Source organism: Talpa europaea (assembly GCF_964194135.1).
Source record: "Talpa europaea genome assembly, chromosome: 15".
Taxonomy (NCBI): domain Eukaryota; kingdom Metazoa; phylum Chordata; class Mammalia; order Eulipotyphla; family Talpidae; genus Talpa; species Talpa europaea.
Window position 1 is genome coordinate 27,977,864 of NC_140083.1, and position 22,756 is coordinate 28,000,619.

Here is a 22,756-nt window from a genome sequence, read left to right on the forward strand (position 1 = left end):
CCTGCACTCCCTATTTATGACTTAGGCTACCCAAAAAAATATGCTCTAAAATCAAAGCATAAGATTCCACGACTCATGACCTATTTTAATAGTGTAATCCCTATTTTTAATTTTTGACACTAAGATATAATTAAGTGCAGACTATTCCTGACACTATGCTGGTTCCTGAAAGACAGTTTTTTCCTTTCCTTAAGCATGAGCAGAAAGTGAAAATTTAGGGCTGCACCTTGTCAGAATATTAATTTAGTCATGTAGAATTCATAGCTTAACTACAGAACTGTTGGTTAGCTTTTGGTAAACAGCAACCTCTGACTACATTCCACAGGCAACTTAAAGAATGCGAAATTTTGACACAAGGTAGTTTCAATTACTTTTGTATCCAAAAGAATTATCCATGGGGCCTTCTGCTTTATTCACAAACATGAATCTCTAAACTCTGGTGTTATCCAAAGTTCAAAATATTGTTCTTGCATGTAAATGAATTATCTCCCATATGAAAATAAAAATGCAGGTTTACTAGGTACTTTCAGGGAGGCTGTTGATCTGATTCTAGGGTTCTATAAGAACATCACACTCTAAATATTTTAAAGGTGTAGGTAATTGGTTTGTCCAAGGCTGGAATTGGGTTACTCTGGGTTTCATTAGTGCCCAATGCTCACCTGTATATTTTTTTTTTAATTTTTTTGTGTGTGCTTTATTTATTTATTTATTTTTAATTTTTTTTTTAAAGATTTATTTATTTATACAAGCCTGGGTATAGTCAGAAGTGCGGGAGGGTGAGAGAATTCACCAGAGCCAGAGCGGGGAGCAGAGCAGGCAGAAGGACCGAAGTACACTGCTGAGGGGAGCAGCGGGCGGCAGGAGAGGTCTGAGTGCCATGTGGGACCCTCCTCTGGTGGCCGGGGAGGAGCCAGGGATGGAACCAGCGCTGCAGGGCTGTGGTCAGCTTCACAACCCAGCGCTCAACTGCTGCGCCACCGGGGAGGCCCTGCTCACCTGTATTTTTCATAGAAAAATCTGCCCACTTTGGAGCCTGGGAGATGGCCCAGTAAGACCTGACATACACCCTAGGTTCACAGTCTTGCTGTGGTCTGTCTCAGGGGGAAAACAATTGTACATTATTAGTGACTCATGTCATTTAAAGTGGAACAACAAAGTAGATGCTTTACTTGTTCCCTGAGTTCCCTTTTTGAAGAGAGAGAGAGGAGAAAAGAAATAAGGCTTGTAAAAGACAGCAGTGACAGAGCTGTTTGATATGAAGTAGACCAACAAAATTCTTCCATCAGCTTTCCCAAAGGCTTAGATGCATTCAACTTTGCCTTTAGGTGCTTGGAATCTGGAAAGTGTGGACAGGAGCGGGTGAAATACTGAAATAGTAAGACTGTCACTAACCTTGCAGTGAGTGGGGGAAACTTTTTAATGTTATTGGAAACAATGGATTTTTAAACCCTAGGAAATAGAGAAGGTGTTTTCTACTTGCTATATCTGTTTCTTTTAGGAGTTCATATAGCCTGATCAGTATTTGAAAAATAACTTTTTAAGACTACATATTACAGGGTTACATTTATGAAGTGCCTAGAATAGGAAAATTCAAGTCCATTGTAGATTATAATAGAGACCTGGGATGCGAGGTAGAAATGAGAGTGATGACGGATGGGCACAAGGTTTCTTTTGGGGTGATGGAAATGTTCTAAGTTTTGATTATCGCGATGGATGCACAACTCTACGTTTAATAAAATAATTGAAAACAATAACTTTAATTTCAAACACATAAATACACAATCTATTGTACATTTTTGGATAGCATTTTGCACATGAGAAAATGAGGCTCAGACAGATTATGGGATTTGGATCCTGAGTTCTTTCCTCATTTGATCTAAGCTATACTTTCTGCTAAGAGCTAACTATGGTGTGCAACAGTGTAAGATACTTTGCATGCATAGAAGGAATTGATATTCTACTTGTGGGGACCACAACTGGTAAATGGCATCATTTCCTGTAGTAGCATTATGTAGCAGTGCACTCACACTTAGAGAATAGGGATGTGTGTAATTAGGTGCCAATTATACGGTAACAGCATAGACAATAGTCTGCCAAGGTCAAGGATCAAGTGATACTGAGCATCATCAGGGAGACTGGTGAGAATGAAAAGAAAATGTGATCAAATCCCATTGAATATCACAATGCATTTTTATATCAGTAATTACCTGGGGCTCTGGTCAATTCAGCTTAAAATAAACATAATACATACCTTTCCACTAGCAATTCCAGCTGAAATGAATGTGTATGCCAATGGGAACTTGTACGAGTGTCTTTATAACAGCTCTATTTTCTAGGGTTTAAAATCAATTGTTTCCAGTAGCATTTAAAAGTTTTAGGAGTATTTTTCTCTTCACTTCAGGGACAGTGACAGTCTCAGTATCTTTCTCACCCAGTCCTGGCCACTGTATATGCACTGTCCTCTGGATTCATAAGAATTCCAAATTGGAAACAACCCAGAAGTCCATTAACAGACAAACAGATAAACAGTGATAGATTTATATGATAAAGTGATATTCAGCAATAATGAGTAAACTACTATTTCATGCAACTGTATGAAGAATTTAAAAAAAAATATTGAGCAAAAAGAAAAGTCAGACACAACAGAGTATAATTTCAAGAACAGGCAAGCTAATCTATAATGAGGAAAATCAGAAAGGAGGTTGCCTCTAGAGTCTAGGGCTGGGATCAACTGCAGAGAAGCATGTGGGAACTTTCCTGGGGTAGGAAATATGCTCGACTTGACTGGAGTGGGGCTTACACCGGTGTGTACAATAGTGAAGATTAGTTGATCTGTGCATTTTATTATGTGTTAATTCTCCTCATTATAAAAGATATGATGTTGCAAGAAAAGCTCCAGAAAAGAGCAATTAAATGACTGGGGGAATTCCTGGGAAGCTACAGGATGCAGACAGATTGCAAAACAGATTAGTCCTGTATTAAGAACAATATTTTATGTCAGGAGAATGAAACCTAAAACTTTTTACCCTGAGGGAGAGTAGACTAGTAAAAACTGGTATTGGAATCAGAAAAATTAGTGTTTGGACCCTGAATTCTCAATGGCTGGCCACATGTCTGAAGCCTATCTTCCCCTCTATTAGAAAGGGTCTCTATGACTTTGTGAAAAGTGGCACAACAGTGAGGAACATTATCTTAGAGACAAGCATTCTGGTTAAAGGGAGACAAGAATATTTTGAAGAAAGAATATAGACTTTCAGTGCCTGAAACTTTTAAAACAGCTTTATGGAGTTTTAATTTACATACCATTGCACCCACTCATTGAAATGTATAATTCAGTGGATTTTAGTATATTATGAATGTGTAACCATCACTACTAACTTTAGGAAGTTATCACTACCCCACAGAGAAATCCCATAACTATTAATTGTCATTTCTCATACTTCCTTTCTACCCCCTCCCCAATTCCCAGTCATAGGCGGCCATTAATTACTTTGTCTTGTATTGATTTGCCTCTTCTGATACATCCATGCGGTAATGTGTATCAGTACTTCATTTTTTATGGCTGAATAATGTTCTACTATATAGATATACCATGTTTAATTATTCCTCAGTTGATAGAGATTTGAGTTCATTCCACTTTTTGGCTGCTATAAAAAATAATGCTGTGAACACTCATACAAATTTTTTTGTGTGGACATATGCTTCTGTTTTCCTTGGGTTTTTTTCTAGGAGTGGAATTGCTAGGTCAGATGATGACTTTCTGTTAACATTTTAAGAAACTGTGAAGCTGTTTTGTCAAGTGGCTATACTATTTTATTTTCACATCAGTCATGTGTGAGAGTTCTAAATTCTCTACATCTTCAACATTTGTTGTTAATCTTTTTGATAACAGAGGGCCTGAACTTGGAGTGCCTTTTTGCAGTGATCATAGAGATGTACATAGTCAATCAATGGGGTCACATTGCTTTAGAATTACTTTCCACTTGTTCATGCTAAGCCTTACCCTTTATTTGCCCATGTGACCTCTTCATCACCCACTATCTCTTACACCTGGGGTCTAAGCTCAGATAGTCTCCCTTTCATCAAAACTAGTTATCATAATGTCTTCTGAATACTCAGACTGTCCCTTACAAAAGGAGGAATGTAAATCCAGTGATCTGAGATAATGCTTTTTCAGCTGGCAAGGTAATATGTGTTCTCATCAGTATTTTCAGTGATATAATTAAGTAATATTTATTAAAAGCTTATTAGGGTCTAAGTAGTGCTCTAAGTGCTTTACATGAATGCCTCACAACTCATAAAGGTGGGTAGGATTCATCCTATATTACAAAAGGGTTAAGGAACAAGCCCAAGGTCATCCTGGTGTGAGTGTAGTCCTGGCTCAATCAGTATAAGTTGTGTCCAGGGCCAGAACTTTGATGTATCGTGTACTCTTTCACCATAAGCTTTAATTGCTCAAACTTAATAGGTCTATATTTTTCACTATTGTATTCCTAGAAAGTGAGGTTGGCTGATAAAAGAGGCATAAAAATAGGTTGAATAAATGAAAAAATGAAATGAGTAAAATCTGTCATATTTAAGCGTTCTTGTTCATAAATGGAGAAAACTATCCCCTTGTTTTAAACAAGTTTGTGTGCATGTGTGCTCCTCTCCTTCTTTAAGCTCTTGTTTTCAGCATATTTTCATTTTTTCTCCATTATTCTGTTGTACAAATAGTACAATTCAATTGCTAACATTGCATGTAATTGTAGAGTAGCAGATTGTAATTGATTAAATATTTCACAATATAAATATTTGGCCTTCTTAAAAAGAGGTAGGAGTAAGACAGAAGTTTAAAACATTTAATTTGAGGAATTCACAAACATGATAATATGATTTTTTCCAAATGTGTTAAATTCAAGAGAGAATAGATTGTAAAACAGCCAAATGTGTAGAAGATGGAGGAAACCATAGAAGAAGACATTCTCCTGCATCAGTCATTGTTTTCACTCAAAATCCTCTGTAGTGTTTCAGTAAGAGAACCAAATGTAGACAAGTTTATTCTTCATTTCTCTCCTTCTCCTTTTGTTTTCTATTTATTCTCATTTCAGCTCCCACTCCTCATTTTCTTCTCTACCAATGTGTATTTTTGAAACCAGGTTTCCAAACCACTTTGTTCTGCTTTATTTAAAATTCAGCTGAACTCTTTGATTTCTTTTATTCTTTGATTAAAAAAAAAAACCCACCTAACACCTACTCTAGCTTCCATTAAAACAATTAGATTTCTTTGGCACTACCTGTACAGAACTTAATCTTCCAGTGATAATTTTTCCCACAGTGACTCATTTGAGAGGCCACATACTGATACTAAGGCTCAAAACATCTGGTCAGAGTCAGAATATATGCCTCACAAGGACATCTAGTCCATGTCTTTTCTACCATAACTACAAATATTTTACTCAGTTTGATCAGTTCAAAGTTCATACTTGGCCCTAAAAAGTTATTGATCATTTCAAAACATTTCTCTTTTAAAAACAAAGACAAACCATTATTAAGGACAAATAAAAGAACAAACTGTACACTGAGAAGTACTTTTGGACTGAGGGGCTGGGTTTCAAGGTATTTGGGGCTACTATATGGGCAGAACAGCTGGAGTAATGAGTAGCCTTAAAAGAGGACTTTCTTAAACTTCTATGACTCACAACGTTTTTACAAAAGAAAATTCTCATTTCGTTCTAGTTTGTTCAACCACTTCATTTGAAAACATTGTTGTAAGCACATTGGATGGTCCAGGAACAGTACTAGGTACAGGGGATAAGAAGGTAAACTGTTTTCCCTTCCACTCAGTGTTAGTCACCGAAGGTATATGGCGGAGCAGAGAGAAAGAATTTTGTGGTCAGACAGATCTGGGTCTAAATCTTTAATCTCTTATCTTCTGGGGTCACTGGACAAATTACATTTTCTAATATGTGAAAGAGGGTTAGGAAGAAATGCCCACAGTACTGCTCTGAGAATGACATGAAACAATATGAATAAAAACACCTCACAGAGCACTAGGCACAGAGATGGTCTGGTTTACATATTCCAACCTTGTCCTTAGGAAGAACAAATTTTATAAGCTTATTCAGTGTCAAGAGTTTAGATTCATGTGTGATGCTTAAGAGCCAAATTTAAATGAAACTACTTCATTCAGTCTCAGGAGAGCTATTTAAGACTGCCAATGACCATCTGAGATCTGTAAATTTGCTCTCGTTGACCCCTTCTTTCAACCTCTCGGAGGTGTTCTTAATTTCTTTCTGCCAATTCAGTTTTAAAAGCTAGCTCACTTTTCCTGATTCTTCCCTGGATTCTTCCTGTCCACACCTTTTCTTCCTGCTAATCACATATGCTACATTTTAGTTTGTACATTTTATTTGGCTCCGTGGAGCTATTTCATTATTATTTTGCATTATTAAAATTATTACTCTTGTTATCCAATCCCCATAGGTGAGTGTTAATCTTCCATTTTATACACTATACAATGTTAATGTCATAGTCAATATGATTTGAACAAATACATTGGAATTTATATTGTATTTAATGAAGAAATTCATTAATTTCACCAGCATTCATGAATGCATAATAATGTTTGTGTTACTGGGTACCTTTGAATTTTAGGGCTCTATATCTTGCATAGAAATTCAGGTTAAGTATTTATGAAGTAATATTATTATGAAGAAACCAAAATTCCAGAGCTATTTTTGCTATGCTATATACATTTGCAATGTGTTATAATATTGGAAAGGAAAAATATAGGTAGATGTCAACCAGGTACAAGTTGTCAAAGCAAAATGAGGTTAAGATTTAGGTTAAGATTCAAAAAAAAAAAAGAAAGCCAAGTCAAAGCTGAAGAAACTAGTTTGTATCAGGAGGCCTGAGTGTGAGTTTTAGCTCTAGTCTTGAGTGAACTCAAAGTATTTAGATTTTCCTGGATTCAGGTTTGTCTCCTCCCTTATATTATAAAACAGATGTAATAGTGTCAATTTGGAAAGATGTGAGAATTATTTTTGTTGGCACATAATAGATTCTCAATAAATGATGGCTCTTCTGAATATCTTGAAGTGGAGAAGCTAAGGTAAGCTCTAATGAAGATGAATTTGAATGTAATGAGGGGAGACTGGAGACCAGCTCTTTGGTAATAGCTGGGAAGTGAGGGGTTGAGGTATTAACGATAGAGTAATGGACGGTAGTCAAAGCCTTTTTGAAAATGTCCAGAGTTTCTCTCCCCCTTTCTCCATCTAACTCTTTAAATGAATGTCTAAATTTATAATACTTTTGTAGGGAATTTACAATGCAAAAATATTAAATTTTTGTTTAGAGAGCCATTGAAGTGAGAATGTGATTTGTGCCTGAAAATTCTTTTTAACTAAAAAGGCAATCAAATTAGTCCTACACACTAGAGAAGGATTTCAGGTTATTTGCTTTTTCCTATAATCTTAGAAATTACATCATGAAGCAGACAATATTTATTACGCCTAACAACATAGTTAAAATTGGTGATTGAAATTCTGGCCAGATTCAGAATCTAGGAAACCATAGCTGTGACCAAAGACATAGTGGAAAATCAAAGGTAGTTATATTTCAGTAACAGCTTACAGGGAAATTGGTATTTTCCAAGTTGCACAAAATGAATACATAAAGGTCCATATATCATGATCTTAATACATTGTAAAACAATTCAATACTATTACATCGGGTCTACTAACAACAAATCTGACAACAGATATTCTTGGAATGATAAACTTAGATTTTTTTTACTTCTACATAGAATTGATTCTATTCCTTTTCCCTCCATGTAAATTTCAATGTTTTAAACAGACGAACATCATAGCTTTAACTAAGTCTTCATTTTTAACTGAATCTTAATTAAAAAGTAAAATTCAGCTAAACCACACTCTGTATCTTGGAAACAGGTGAAATGAGGGTTAGAGAGGAAAGAGAAATTGAAAAAGCCTTTACCAAGCGAAAGTTAATGAGAGAAATCTATTCTCATTTTCATGATCAACAACAACAACAAAAAACTAGTTGCAATCATTTTGCTAAATACCTATACTGCCTCTTTTAAAGAAACAAACCAAAAAAAAAAAATGGCAAGAACATACTAAAGATTTTTATTGTTCAGGGCTAAGATGTTTTCTCAGCATCCCACTTTTTCTTCATTTGTGAAACAGAACACAATTAACAGGAACTTTTAAAGGGGAGTTTTGCAAAGAGGTAAGGAAGTATACTGGACTATAGTGGAGGAATATGGGTGATTTGGGGGTGGATGCACTAGGATGGTGACACTTGATGGGGGTATCCAAATATTACCTCAATTAAAAAGAAAGAAATTTCATTAAAAAGGGAGTTGTGAAATATTTCTCATAAAATAAATAACCTCTCCTCATTCATTTATTCAGAGATATTTTTGTATGTTTGCTGCTTGCCTCGGTGATCAAACTTGGTTTCATAGTGGGGTACAATTGAAATGGCTGCTGCTGGGATGGAATTTATAGGCTAGTTGGGAAGATAGACAATAAACAAATAAATCTATACAAATAAGTATACTTCCTTGTGATGCTATGGCTCAAAATTGTTGCATTTCAGTAGTGTGATATATTGAATGACACGAAGATTCTTTTAACTATCCATGTTCATAGTGCTAGCACTTAACGTTTTGCAAGAATTTCTATTCAGGTCATTACTTTGTTGTACAGAGATTCTCAGAGAGCATGAACTACCATCTGACTACTAAGTATACTTAGAAACACATCAGTTCTTTCATGATCCTTGGGTATCAAGATGCCATGAGGAACAATGGCCTTAACTCATTCCAGAGGAACTTCAAGGAATTGACCATGGAAGAAAAAATACTTTTCCCCATTTGATTGAATATGTATTCTCTAAATGCTTTCCTGTGAAGTAAATATTTTTCTAATTAGGTTAAAAAATGTTATTTTTTTTCTTGCAAAATTGATTTCCTATTAAGGCACTAAAGTAGTTTCTTTTCCCTTCTGATTGGGTACTAATTAAATTATGCTCCAACTTGTTTTAATTCAGCAATCAACTTTTTTCCATCTGCACTGGATTACAGAATCTTATTTACAGAATCTTTAACAAATTCTATGCAAAACAGATGATAGACATTCCTTATTGGAGAGAAAACATTACGTGTCAAGTCACGTGACAGACATGGCAAAACAGTAACTCAGCTATACTGTGGTATCTGTTTCTTATGCTCATTAGATATAAGAAGTAGAAGTGGAAACATGGGGATGAACAATTTTAAGTAGGAACAAACTACCAAAATAGGAAAGGTCTAAATGTTTTAAAGATGTAGCTGATGCTATGGAGCAGGCCTGAAACACTTTTTTAAATGAGCATAAAATTTATTAAGAGAAAATGGGAGTTATATCATTCTACCAGTCAGACCATTCTACCAGTAGGAAGTCTGGTTTCAGGTTCGACTAGTGAGTGGCATAAAGTCTTTTGAATGATTAAAAAGAAGAAAATCTCAAATTCAACTAAGATAGCCTGAAGTTATATATATATATCAGGAATTTTTGCCTATGGAGAATAGTATATGCTAATTAGAAGGGATACTTTTTGAGGTCCTATATTTAAAAAGGGAAAATAAAAGAAAACAGTTTTATATGTAACCAACTTTGAAATGCAGAGGATGTATATTTCTGTTTTAAAGAAATAAAAGGAACAGAAAGGTTTAGCTGTCCCCAAGGTCATAGTCTATCTTCATCTATTAGGAGGGGGAAGGAGAGAGTGGTCAATTGTGCAACATTTAAAAAATAACAAGTGAATATAAATCAGTAAGTTGACTTTGAGGATGTTTATTAAGAGAATTTAATCAGAATGGAAACCTCACCAAAGATGTTTTCACCAAAGACTAGAATCTCACAGTGGGAGCTGTGTGCTTAGTAGGGCGATTCCTGCATTAGCTCTTCTATACCACTTTTAAACATGTGCTTAGTAACTTTCAGATAGGGTTCCTGCCCATTTGTTTTTTTCCTAAATCTCTTGCTCATACGACTTACCACTAAAATAAGTCATAATTCATTAACTTATGTAATTGCTTAATCATTTCTTGACTTTTGTATTTTTGGCAACAAAACCCCGCTCTCTTCTGTTAAAATTGCTGGGTTGGATCTCAGGGGGTTAAATTTAACCCACTTAAAACCAAGCCTCTACCTGAACAGATTGCAGTGAATAGTGGTTTCATTCCTAGGTAACAAAGTTGATCTTGAATTTTTTCCTCACTTTCCTTGGTATCTTCTATTTATTATGACATTTAAAAAAACATATACCACTATTAGGTAAAAGAAAAACTAAAATCATGAATAGAACTGCTCATGCAAAATAGAAAAACAATTTCTTTAAAATGATATGAAATAAAGTCAATCTATTTTCAATTTATTCACACAACTATAATTTTCTGCAGTTAATGGACAGTAGCATGAAAGGATAGAGACATATCAGTGAGAATAAGTAATTATTCTGATACAAACTGGAATCTTACTTCATTTATTTTGAGAAAGTTTCTACCTGGGTCTAGTCATCCAGAGATAATATGCAAGCTAACCATCTGTTTTATGAGGTTTCTTATTTGTTGATAAAAGGAAATAGTCACTCAACTGAAAACTCCAAATTACCATTCTTGAGTAGATATCAAAACGGAAAGACTCCAGTTAAAAGCTGTCATAGTTAAATTATTTCTGTGGGCCTCCCTCGTGGTGCAAAGGGTTAAGCGTCAGCACTATGAAGCTATCCGCACCTACTGCACCACGAATTCGATCCCAGGCAAGGACGTGACCCACATGGCACAGCAGACCTCTCCTGTCTCACCACTGCTCCCCTTAGCAGTGTATTTCAGTCAGTCTGCCTGTGCTATTCCCCACTCTGTCTCTGGTGAATCCTCTCACCACGCCCACACCTCTGGCCTGCACCCCAGTTCTTGTATACATAAATAAACAAATCTTTAAAAAAATAATTTCCTATTAAAAACTTCCAAAGGCATTTAATAAACACAGTGGTGATAGAAAAAGAAGAGAGAAGTAGATACAGATAGAAAAGAGCAGAGTAAACAGGAAAATAAAAACATTGGTCAAGAAGAGAGAATAGTAAATATCTTGCTCATTGGGTGCTTGTCACGTACCATAGTCTATGCCAGGTGTTTTACATTATCCTATTTATTACTGTTTTCAGAAGGTAAAATGTGAGTCATGGTAATACATGTTATCAGTGATATACAAGGTGAAACATGAGTCACATTTCTGTTGGCTGTAAAGGAGGATAAACATTTTCCCTAAGATAAGAATTGAAAGAAAAAAAATCACAAATATCTTATGAAAATAACACAATTTTAGACTGAAATTTTATTTACCATGGCTTAAAAATACTTATCTTTATATCTTCATATATTATGTTTTAATCTTAAACATTGAACATCCTCACCATTTCTTTCTTATACTGTTCCCTCTTTTATGTCTTTAGTATCCTAATTTTTGTGTAAAGATTTTAGACAGTTTTTTCTATATTATAATTATTTAATCTGTCCTATTCAATCTATACTCCTATTTAGTCAGGTTTCTATATTTATAAACTGAATTGTGGAGAGATTAAGTGACTTGTTCAAGGTCTCTGATAAAATAAATGGATTGGTAAGAATTGAAATTCAAGTGTATTTGATTTTAAAGACAGCTTTTAAAAATTGACTTTTTACCCCTTTCAGAAACCAGTCTAGTTAACAAGAAGCAAAACAGAAATTGGAGTGAGGAGGAAAACGAGACAACATTCAACTCCAAAAAGCAGAAGCACTGTTTCCTCTTTACACTCTTATTTTTCAAACAGTTAGCACAGTTCCAGGAGTATACCATGTGTAATAAATATTTGCAAATGCATATCTTTGAGTTGTGTGACAAAGGCCTTAGGAAGAGGTCTTAGTAACTTTCAAAGTAACTTTCTTTCCTTGAAAGAAGGAAGTATGATAGGAGGATTGCTGTTTCTCTTCATACAGATGTTGAAATTCATGTCAATATTAGTTTATTCATCAGAAAGAACTACTTGTAAAAACCCTAAAATTTAAAAATGTAATAGCTTTGGATTGTTCTTGAAAGCCTACACTATGGTGAAATGTATCTCGATATCTAAGAACGTAAACTTGACTAACCTTTTGGTTATGTATATTTGTTTCCAAAAAGAAAGCAGAGTTCAACTCAATTTGACTCCTTTTGTATGACCAGATAATTTTAGATCACTGATAAAACTCACTTTCAGTGTAGCAATCAACACGCCTATTCTAAAAGCCTCACCTCTGAAAACCTTAGGTCAAGAGGGGCCCCTAGGTGACGGACTTGGCAGTTTTTTTGAAGACTGCCCACTGATTTCCCTGGTGGCCCAATGAGACACAACTTCCAGAATCCCAGGGACCTAAAATTCCTAAAACTGAGGTCGGTGGCAATCATTTGGGTAATTATTCTTGTATACCAGAACCCCAAAAATGAAAGGGAAAAGAGTTGCATTAGGAATTTGGAAAAGCTAAGAGTTGTTTGCTTTTCTGGTATTGGTCTGTTGAGACATTCACAGAGAAAAACACTTGTACCAGGCATGCATAGCATAATCAAATAGAATTGATTTTTATGTATTTAAAATGTACTAAGGATATTGAACTCCCCTTTTTAAATCACAGAAAAATCCCAGGCTAAACTATTAAAAGAAGACAATACAATTTGAAGAATACTATAAAAATGTGAGTCATTTAAAAAATGGATTTAATTTCAACCATTGTGAATTATATTTGATGTTTTACCCATCATGGTCTGATATCTTCATGAGAAACAATGAACTGTCTGCATTTTGCAGAAATAGCAAAGAAACAGTGCCAGTTTATTTCTATTTGATAGCTATATAACCTATGTAGAAAGCATACATGATGCTTATTAAAAGATATAAGCTTATTAAAAGATATATAGGAGTCTGAAAGGATTTCAATGAATTTCATAAATGATGGAAATGATGATGGAAAAATACAAAGAGCAAGATGATTTTTCACTGTCCTTTTAAAGAATTAGGGGTATGGGTGACATTTTGAAAGCTTCTGGAAAGAGATTGTGTGTGTGTGCGTGCTAGTGCATGTGTCCATGTGTCCATCTCTAGAGAGTTGTCTATAGACCTGGTGCACAACTCTTTATTCTTCAAATAATGCCCAGAAGACTTGCATGCTTTTTAACAAGATTATGCAATCCCCTGACCCTATTTTGCCAACTGTCATCAGCTGGAAGCCCATATCACCCTTTATAAAGAGCATCTCTCAGTAGGTTATTATATGAGTAGCAAATGGCGAGTACAGCTTGTCATTTTGGAAATGCTAATGTCTTTCTTACCTCTTCCTTCTCAGCACTTTGCAGATCACGCCATTCCTCAGTTACGTGACCGAAATCCACTGTGTTCATGGGGACCTTGAATTCCCCAATAATGTCATGTTTGGAGAAACGGTCAAAATCATATACAGCCATCACCAGGGTTTTGCCTCCTAATTCTGAGTATGGCACCTAAAAGAGATGAGGATATGATACCTGGTTATAACAAAGCTTAAAACTTGTTTACAGCATTCACTTTTAATATTTATGTCAGATAAGCAGAAGAGAGATTATGATTTTTTTTCCTTAAATTATTTCATTAAATGCTTGAGATTCAAATTACTTGGCAGAAGATGGGGACTTGCCATAGTGATTTATCACTTTATCCCCCAATTCTGGAAGCTGTATTTTAAATAATGGATCCCTTATCAGTCATGCTATAAACACTTTGCAAGAATTAAACCAAGTGAATTTGACTCTAAAATTTTTCATGTGGAGAATTCTGTTGTTCTTATAAGTTATGTTGTCAGGCTACAACTTGTGGTAGGTAACTTGTTTCAAAAGTTCTATTAATTCTTTAAAACCATTTGGATACTATAGTTTAATGAAGCAGTGATTTATTAAAAGATATACTAGGAGTCTGAAAGGATTTAAATGAATTTCATAAGGTGCCTTACCTACTCCCTAAAATAATTTACTGATTGACAAGAATTGACTAGAAAATTGATGTTTTGAATATCAGAGGCAGATTATAATATAGAACTTGAAGTTCATTCCTGGGTATGACGCTTTTTAGGATGAGTGGTGGCAAAAGGCCAAGAACTGATGAATTTTCCAGCTGTTCAAATCAATCTGGGACAGATGCTATGGGTTGGGATGTTTATTAGTGACATTTTTAATATGCAGGGAAAGCAGTGCAATCCGGGTTAGCTACACTTCAGTAACTGGATAGAGATGCCTAATTAGGAAATTTAGACTTATATTGAAGATTTGATCAATTTTCATACACTTGTACCACAGTATTTTATCCACATAAATAGTTGTCTTGTGCTCCAGCAAACATTACTCAATTAACTATGTTAAAAGAAGGAATATTTGTATATGTATATATACATATAAGTATATATGTGGACATATAAGTATATATGTGTACATATATATGTATATTTGTGTAAATGTTTATATATACAAGAAATTTAAGTTTTTTTCTTTTTCTTTTAAAGATTTATTTATTTATTTATGCATACAAGAGCTGGGGTACAGGCCAGAGATGCGGGAGGTGAGAGGACTCACCAGAGACAGAGTGGGGAACAGAACAGGCTGACTGAAACACACTGCTGAGGGGAGAAGCAGGTGAGACAGGAGAGGTCTGCTTCGCCATGTGGGTTGCTCCCTGGCCAGCTGGGGATCGAACTCGTGCTGCAGAGGTTGCTCTTACTTCATAGTACAGTGCTTAACCCCTTGTGCCACCAGGGAGGTCCCAAGAAATTTAAGTTTTTTCATAGTTATAATATTTTGTCATTTATCAACTATTTGAAATCTGAGTAAAATACTGTGCTTTAAAAACTAGACACATGTTTTTCTTCAGTTTAGACAGAATGTAAAAGAAGCCCTTCCAAAGAAATAAATTTCAAAGAAGAAATTTTAGAGTACGGATAAACTCTTATTTGTACAATCTTTTTAGGTTTTTTCTTTTCTTTTATAATTGTACTGAGACAGTATCAGCCAAAAAACTTGAGCTTTGGATCTAACAGACCTGGGTATGGGTTTTCCCACTTTCTAGCTGAGGGATCTGGGGCAAGTGAATTACCCTCAGCTTCTTCATATAACACACAGTGATATTAATAGTGCCTTTTTCACAGAGCTGTTTTGAGTCTGAATGAGTGTTATATAAGGCATATTAGCACAGTGTTGGCAAATAGGACACACTTAATAAAAAAATTATTGTTTGAATGATTAGCAACTCTTTCAGGTGGGAGTTTGTTTTGGAGAATAGGATCAATATTTAGTTTTGGAGTGTGTCAAGTTCATATTAAATGGATTTGAACTCAATTGTAAAAGTAATTCTCTTTAAGCTCTAATCCTATACTTCCATTCCTATATCATCCTGCCTATTGGTATTTCAATTTGGAGAATCTACAATATCTATGGAGAACCTATCCAATGTTCTAGAAATAGTAGTAATTTCTTATCTATATCAAGGTATATTGTAATATGGATTATGGTTTGATCAAACTTTTTGAAATAATATGGAAATTGATCAAAGTTTACAGGCAATTTCAATAGTTATACATCTTGAAGTCACATAAATTGCTAATAAAATTAGCTATTTTTTAGAAATAGCATACAGGTAACTCATGACAATTTTTTAGGAACAGTATATAGGTAACTGGGGACAAAAATCAAATCTCATACAATATTATTTCAAATAATTTAGGAATCTACTAATGTAATTGTGATTAGAAGTGACTAATTTAAGATTAATACATAGTCAAAATGATTGTAATTAACATTTGTAATATTTTATGTTTATTTTATGTCCTGTGGTATATTGACCAAAGTGATTAGTTCTTTGTAAACAGACTATTTCCAGAATGATTTTTTAAAAGATTTATTGATTTATGCATACAAGATCTGGGGTACAGGCCAGAGATGCACAGGGTGAAAGGATTCATCAGAGACAGAGTGGGGAACAGAACAGGCAGACTGACTGAAATACACTGCTGAGGGGAGCAGTGAGTGAGACAGGAGAAGTCTGCTTCGGCATGTGGGGTGCTCTCTGGCTGGCTGGGGATCGAACTTGTGCTGCAGAGGCTGCAGATTGCTTCATAGTGCGGTGCTTAACCCTTTGCACCACCAAGGAGGCCCCTCCAGAATATTTTTATTGCTACTCTAAATCAACTATCTGGTTATAAGAAGTATAGATTCTTGAATAGGATTACTGATTATACATTAGGAACTTATGTCTTAAAAACTCAAAAATTTCAGGGCCTCCTTGGTAGTGCAGGCAGTTGAGCATAGCGCTGTGAAGCTGTCCACAACCTCTGCAGTGCTGGTTCGATCCCCACTGGCCGTGGAGATGCCCACATGGCAAGACAGACCTCTCCTGTCTCGCCCGCTGCTCCCCTCAGCAGTGTATTTTGTCATTCTGCCTGTTCTGTTCCCCTGTCTGTCTCTGGTGAATCCTCTCACCCTCCTGCACATCTGGCCTGTACCCCGGTTCTTGTATAAATAAATAAATCTTTAAAAAAAAAAACCTCAAAAATTTCAGCATGCATAGAAATAGACTGCTCCTTTTCAAAACTGGAAACTAGGTTTGAGAAAATGACTCATGAACTCAATTTCCTCCATTTATTTCATACCAGAATGTTTGCTAACACAAGGCACATGTTATTGCTAAGACTGGCTGATGAATGGGTGATTCTGAATCAGCCTGCTGGCATTTCCAGACATTTCATTTTTCAGAAATGTATCATTTTAAGTAATGCATTAAAAAAATTCACAAATTAAAGATATCTACCGCACGACTGTTTTTGTACATAACTTCAAGACAAGAGCTAGAACATGTGTGTTTGCTGAGATGCCTGAGGCCTGCCAAACACATTTTCCTGTTGAGTTATCATATGGTCAGTTCCTTTTTGTTATTGTTTGTCAGTTGAGATGCCTGAATAAAATGAACACCAGGGAAGAGCTCAGTATTAAGGAAAAATGCTAGAATTGTATAAAACCAATATGTTGACATTATTTTTATTGATAGTTAAGAATGGTTTTAGAGTTCAAACTGCCCTGTACACACAGAATTTTGCAATGTGAGGGGTAGCTATTTGTACCATTTAAACAATGGAACAGAGCTTCCCTTGTTCTGTGACTATAGCAGAGTCTAGTTGTTTTCTGGAACTTTGAAAAATAATAGAAATTCCTTTGATCTATTTTAGAGAGGGGGAAATATTCAAGTCTGTTGGCCTGCTTGAAAGTTACCTCCTCTTTTAAGGGAAAAGGTGTCATCGAAATCCTGTTCTAGTCTCTATTCCATTATGAAATGGCTGAGCTGAGTCCTACTTTGACCAAATCTAAGTGTAATGTAGACTCCTCACTGACGATAAGAATTTAAATTTTAAGTAAATGTGAGTCTTGTGAGCAAGCAGTCAAGTGCATATCTATGGATATGTCTGGATGAGGTAAGTCTTATCTAAAATAAGAGAAGAAAAGTTTTTAAAAGTACCTTGAAAGTAAATTGTTCATTGAAGACAGGATTAAGGGTCTTTCTGTGGACTTTTGTCTCAAATTTCTTCTTTTTATCAGGCAGCAGAAACACTTTCACGTAGGGATCAGATGTGCCTCCCATGTCTAAGGCGGGCAACTCGGCAGCCTGGATGATTCCTACCAGGAGCTGAAATGAATGACAGGACACAGGAATACAAATATTATTGGACATTTTGGAAAAGATTGATTTGTTTGCAATGTTGCATATTATGATTTCTCCCTCTTCATCTTTGCTTTTAATGAACTTTTATTCTGTTATGAATCTGAACACAGAAGGCAAATGAACAAGCTATATAGATTTCAGAAACCCAATTATGACAGATGCAGGCTTGAGGATCCTGGTTTTATGCACAAAAGAGGCTTTTAAAAGGTTGCTGATTACAGTTTAAATATGGAATTCATATTTGCAAAAGAGTTGCAATCAAATAACTTTCCAGTTGCTAAAAGCCCTTGTGCATTATTTTCCTTTCTAGGGTATGATTTGTAAGTGGAAATAAATTGTTAAACAATCACAAGTCTGTAATTATAAAGTAGGATTTTTCTTTCTGAACCAGTTTCAGACCAGCAAAACAGAAATTCCTTAGAAATTGGGTAGCATTTTGATATAGAAACATGTAGATAGCTTATTTTATTCATATTTGACCTTGTGTGCTTCTTTGTTTTGACTTATAGTAAATTATTAGCTATTAAGTTCTTTGTTTAAATACAGGACATGGCGTCAAAGAAACAATTTTAGCTTCATATTTAAGGAAGGGGGGATTTCAGCATTTTTACTGTCAAGTGAATCTGATGTTTTCAAATAATGTAGAAATCTCTATTACTTCATGTCTGTTTTCCCAGTGACATATTCCTATATTTTTACAAAGTGGTGTAAATAGACTATACTAGATGCTTCCCATCAGATGTTTTGAATCAACATACTGCTTTAGATTCCTTGGGGAACAAAAGCAGACTCTTTTGTTCAAGGCATATACCTTTTATTTAAGGCATACACTAGTCAATAAACGCAGTCACATCATAGTTGATCATGACAAATGATCATCATAGTTGATCATTTGAACCTGAAACTTTTTATCCAATAGACTGGAGAAACAAATCACCTCCTTAAGAAAAAGTGACATGCATTTTCTGTTAAACTGATCTACCGTGTTCATAAATACATTTGGCTCATTTGTTTTACTTTTAACCTAAACTACTGTCCTGAATGATTATGTTGTTTCCATTTTAATTTTCAACACCTTTGTGACATCCTGATACAACAGGAGCAATGATGCTGGGTTGTAGTATTGAAAACACAGATAATCAAAGACTAGTTAAAGAAGGCATCAGATTAGAAAGACTTGATTAGTCAAGCAAGCCATTTTTGTCTTGATTTGTTAAAATGGTGTTTGGGATTTACCTTTGGATTTTAGGTGAATAAGCACAATTCTGTTTTTCTTCATTTTTTGCAATAAATTTTCTTTTCCACAGTTAAAGCCCTAGAAGTATAACCTGACCTCTTTAAAGCTAGATCATATATATTTTGAAGGTTTTTTGGGGTATTTTTTTGGTAAGGGGTGTGGTCATTTCTTCCAGCCCCCCTTTGACTTCTGCCTTAGAGATAAATATCACATTTCTTTCTATCATGAAAACTCCTTAAACAGAGTATTTTAGGATTTTAGTTTTGGTAAGCAAGAATATATATTCGATTATAGCCTCATCTATGAAATTTCTTAGACTTTATCATCTATGACTCATAGGGATCATTTTATAAATCAAATTATCTGTGAACCTTTGGAAAAATCAATGTGTAGTATTAAACAATTTCATCATGTAGAATGTTTTAGATCTTCAGAATGAAATATTTTAAAATTTATTTGCTAGGAAGGGAATAGTAAATACGCTCATATTTGATTAAAAAATCAGTGCTATTTACTAAAACCACTGCTTTGTATAAATTAGCCTTAATACTACTGAAAGTCAACCTAGAAGTCTCAAAATTGTGACTAACCAAGATGAGATGGTACTAGACGTCTAGTGGAAAATATGAAAGTAGGATAAATGAGTAAAAAGATATTGGATACATTTATGAAGGCAGAGTAGATATTTAGAGAACAGGTTATATATTAAAATATCATACATTGACCTTGACCTTTCCTAGAATATGTATAATTAATAGGACGTTTTATTCCCAACCAAGTCTTGATGATTAAATTTATATAGAAGTGATAGAAGTATACCCAAATATCCTATTTGAAATCCATTGATATAAACTTGTGCCTATGAAACAGTATGTAATTTTCTAGAATATTATGAAATAACTAGTCCAGGCTATAATGAAATTGATAAAGTGTTTTTTATATAACATAGTATATCAATGCATCCTTCAAGAGGAATCCTCTGGAAATGAAGACATTTTTTAAAGTGTCAATTCCTAAGTCCCAGGATTTCTGCTTAGATCTCTCTCTGACAACTGACTTGGGACATCAGTTGTCAAAGCTGAGCATTAGTGTATGATTTATATATTGCTTATTCTTATCAAACTGGAAATAACTAACATATGCTGCATTAGCAGTAACTATATATGTTGATCATTTCTTACTCACCTAGAAAGATCAGTGAAGCAAAGCAAACTGGAGTGATTTAAAACTACCTTCCTCGAAGAAGGGCTTTGTCCTAAGGATTCTTCAGAATAGCATCTTGCACTTAGACCATTCCATAGGAATTCTTACCTAGCTTTTAAAACTCTTAACAATTCAGAAGGTAAGGAGACATCTTCATCAATGCCATGGGTTCTGTAGGAGGAATGCCTGTTTCCTTAGCTTCTTTAGTTCTCTGTCATGTTGGAGTAACAGTCTTAGGCATTAGAGATCAAGTTGCTGGTTTTTCTACTTTTGTAGATTTGCTCTCAAGAGCCCTAGTTTTACCATGATATTCTATAAGGCATTCCTGTCTTTGAAATTCATGACTATAGTAAATTTTTCACCTTTGATTTCTTATCAAGGAAGTCAAAACTTTGACTTTGCTGGTGGTCTAACACAGAAGGACCCATGCCCTGGATCTAAATCCATGAAGTTCAAGGAAGATTGTTCTAGCCAGGCTGGGAGCTCTCGGAATCAGACTGACTGCTTCAAGTTAATTTGTATTCCGCCCGCCTGCTGTAAGTGCCATAAGTAGATGTAATCGGTTGAATACTGTGAATTCTAATTACAAGAAGTTAAATTAGCAAGTAGGGGACTGCCTGTACTTAGAAATTATTTCATCAATAGCTTTGATAATTGCATTTTCCCCTCGCAGCAAACGAAATGTTTTAAGAAGTTATCTTGCTTCAATTTCTACTTGGTAATTTCAGAAAACGTAATGGAATTAGAAGACATTTTCCCCCCCAGACCTGGTTATTCTGGAAATCATAATCCAGGGAATACTGAAGCTTTCCCAGTTTCTCCTCTTCCTTAGGTTCCTCTTTTTCTTCTCCATCAGTCAATCCGGTTTCAGCATCATCGTCCTTAAGGGCCTATGAGCAGGGAAATGGATCATATGTGAAATCAAATGAATTTTCATCAAAACCCCAATTCCGCTGGGCCTGTGGTAATACTTCCAAGCTGTTCGAAGCAAGCACTAAGATGCTAGAAATCTGTTTGTCTGACACACATTCACATTTGCTGCTTACATATTTTTTAAATTCCACTTGTGCACGGAATTTTCTCCCCCAGTCAGCAAGCAACATGGAAGCAATGGAAGAAGCCCCTCAGAAAATTGCAAGCAAAAAATGTAAGGCTTTTGTAAGGAAATGTCAACTTGGTCTTACAGTTGGCTCTGATAAAACTACTTCATTTAGAGGGCTGATAAACATGCTATTAACCAGGCCAGGTTTCACATTCATGTAGTTTAAAGAGATGCTAAGCATCATGTAAAAAACATCATTGTTACATGCAGTGGAGTAATTTATATAAAATATTTGGCCTTTTCTTTCCTTGTTGCCTTAAAAAAGATAGTTGAGTAGATGATTCTCAGAAAACTGTCATTGCTTATATTTCATATATGCATTTGTAATGGTTATGGAAAAAGAGGAAAAAAACATGCCACCAGCAAATGCATGTTTAGAGAAAAGTGTACTCCATTTCCCGTCTAAGTTTACCATTTCATTTTCATAACAGCTCCACAGAAAGCTAGGCTGAATTAAATTGATTTCTAGATCTATTTGTTGTCAAAAGATGAGAGGATTTATGTTTGTAATCTTGTCAAAAACTGAAATTAGTAAAAATAATTTGCTGCTCTTATGAACAAAAATCATGGTATTGAACTCTCAAAACTGAATTCAGACCAATTGAATATTCTTCACAAATTAAAACATAACTGTAATATCAATTGAAATACTAGAAAGCTCAGTATTTCATAAAATGAGTAATATATATTCAAATGCTCTTTATTTTTCAAAAATGAAAATATAAAATACGTTTTCCTAGTAAGTGCAAGAAGTTTACTAAAACACTAAAGGTTATACAGTCATGAATATAGTTTTTTTCCAGGAATATGCATTTACTGCTTTAAAAATTACAAAATATTAAAACTTTATAGAGATATTCAAAATTAAAAATAAGATGTCCTTTTCCTTGGCCATTAGTGATGGTTGAAAGATTTAAATATATCTTGATATTAAGATTGTGTGCATATACATTTTTTGCTCATCTTTCTATTGTTTGACTCTTACTGATTTGTAGAGACTCTATTTGAGTGGTCTCAACCTTTCCATCATTATTATATATGGTAATAATTGTCTTCTAATTTTTAGTTACGGCATTTTCATTATGTATGTGTGTGTCTGTGTTTATTTGTCTACAAGATTTTATAGGAATCAAGACATATGAATGGTAGACTGCTTTATATCTGACAGTAAAGAAACTCTTAACTAAACTCTTGTCAGCAATTAAACTGAATTCTAAAGTTCATGTAGAACTCAAATGCTAGATTTACAAACAGGCTTCAGAAAGGCATCAGAGTCAGACTACCTGCATTTCCTATACTCACTCTCCTCCCACTCACACTATGTGTTTTTTTTTTTTCATTGCCAAAAGCAAGCGTCTTTATTCATTCATCCATTTTCATAGAGATCCTCAGTGGTATCTCAAAATAGTACCCCAGTCCTC

The 22,756-nt window shown here is 34.8% G+C and overlaps 1 protein-coding gene across 2 annotated transcripts in view; it reads right to left on the minus strand.

Moving 5' to 3' along the window:
• SYT1 (synaptotagmin 1) overlaps nucleotides 1–22,756 on the minus strand; it is a gene marked incomplete at its 3' end in the record, with an annotated part of 196,820 nt that overhangs the window by 116,349 nt on the left and 57,715 nt on the right. The window contains exons 3-5 of one of the 2 annotated variants that reach the window (XM_084256461.1): nucleotides 21,001–21,114; nucleotides 17,590–17,757; nucleotides 13,392–13,559 (exon numbers count right to left, since the gene is read on the minus strand). In XM_084256461.1, coding sequence (XP_084112587.1) covers nucleotides 13,392–13,559; nucleotides 17,590–17,757; nucleotides 21,001–21,114 — 450 coding nt within the window. Of the gene's footprint in view, nucleotides 1–13,391; nucleotides 13,560–17,589; nucleotides 17,758–21,000; nucleotides 21,124–22,756 lie in introns of both variants that reach the window. The other variant, XM_084256462.1, reaches the window with a different exon arrangement.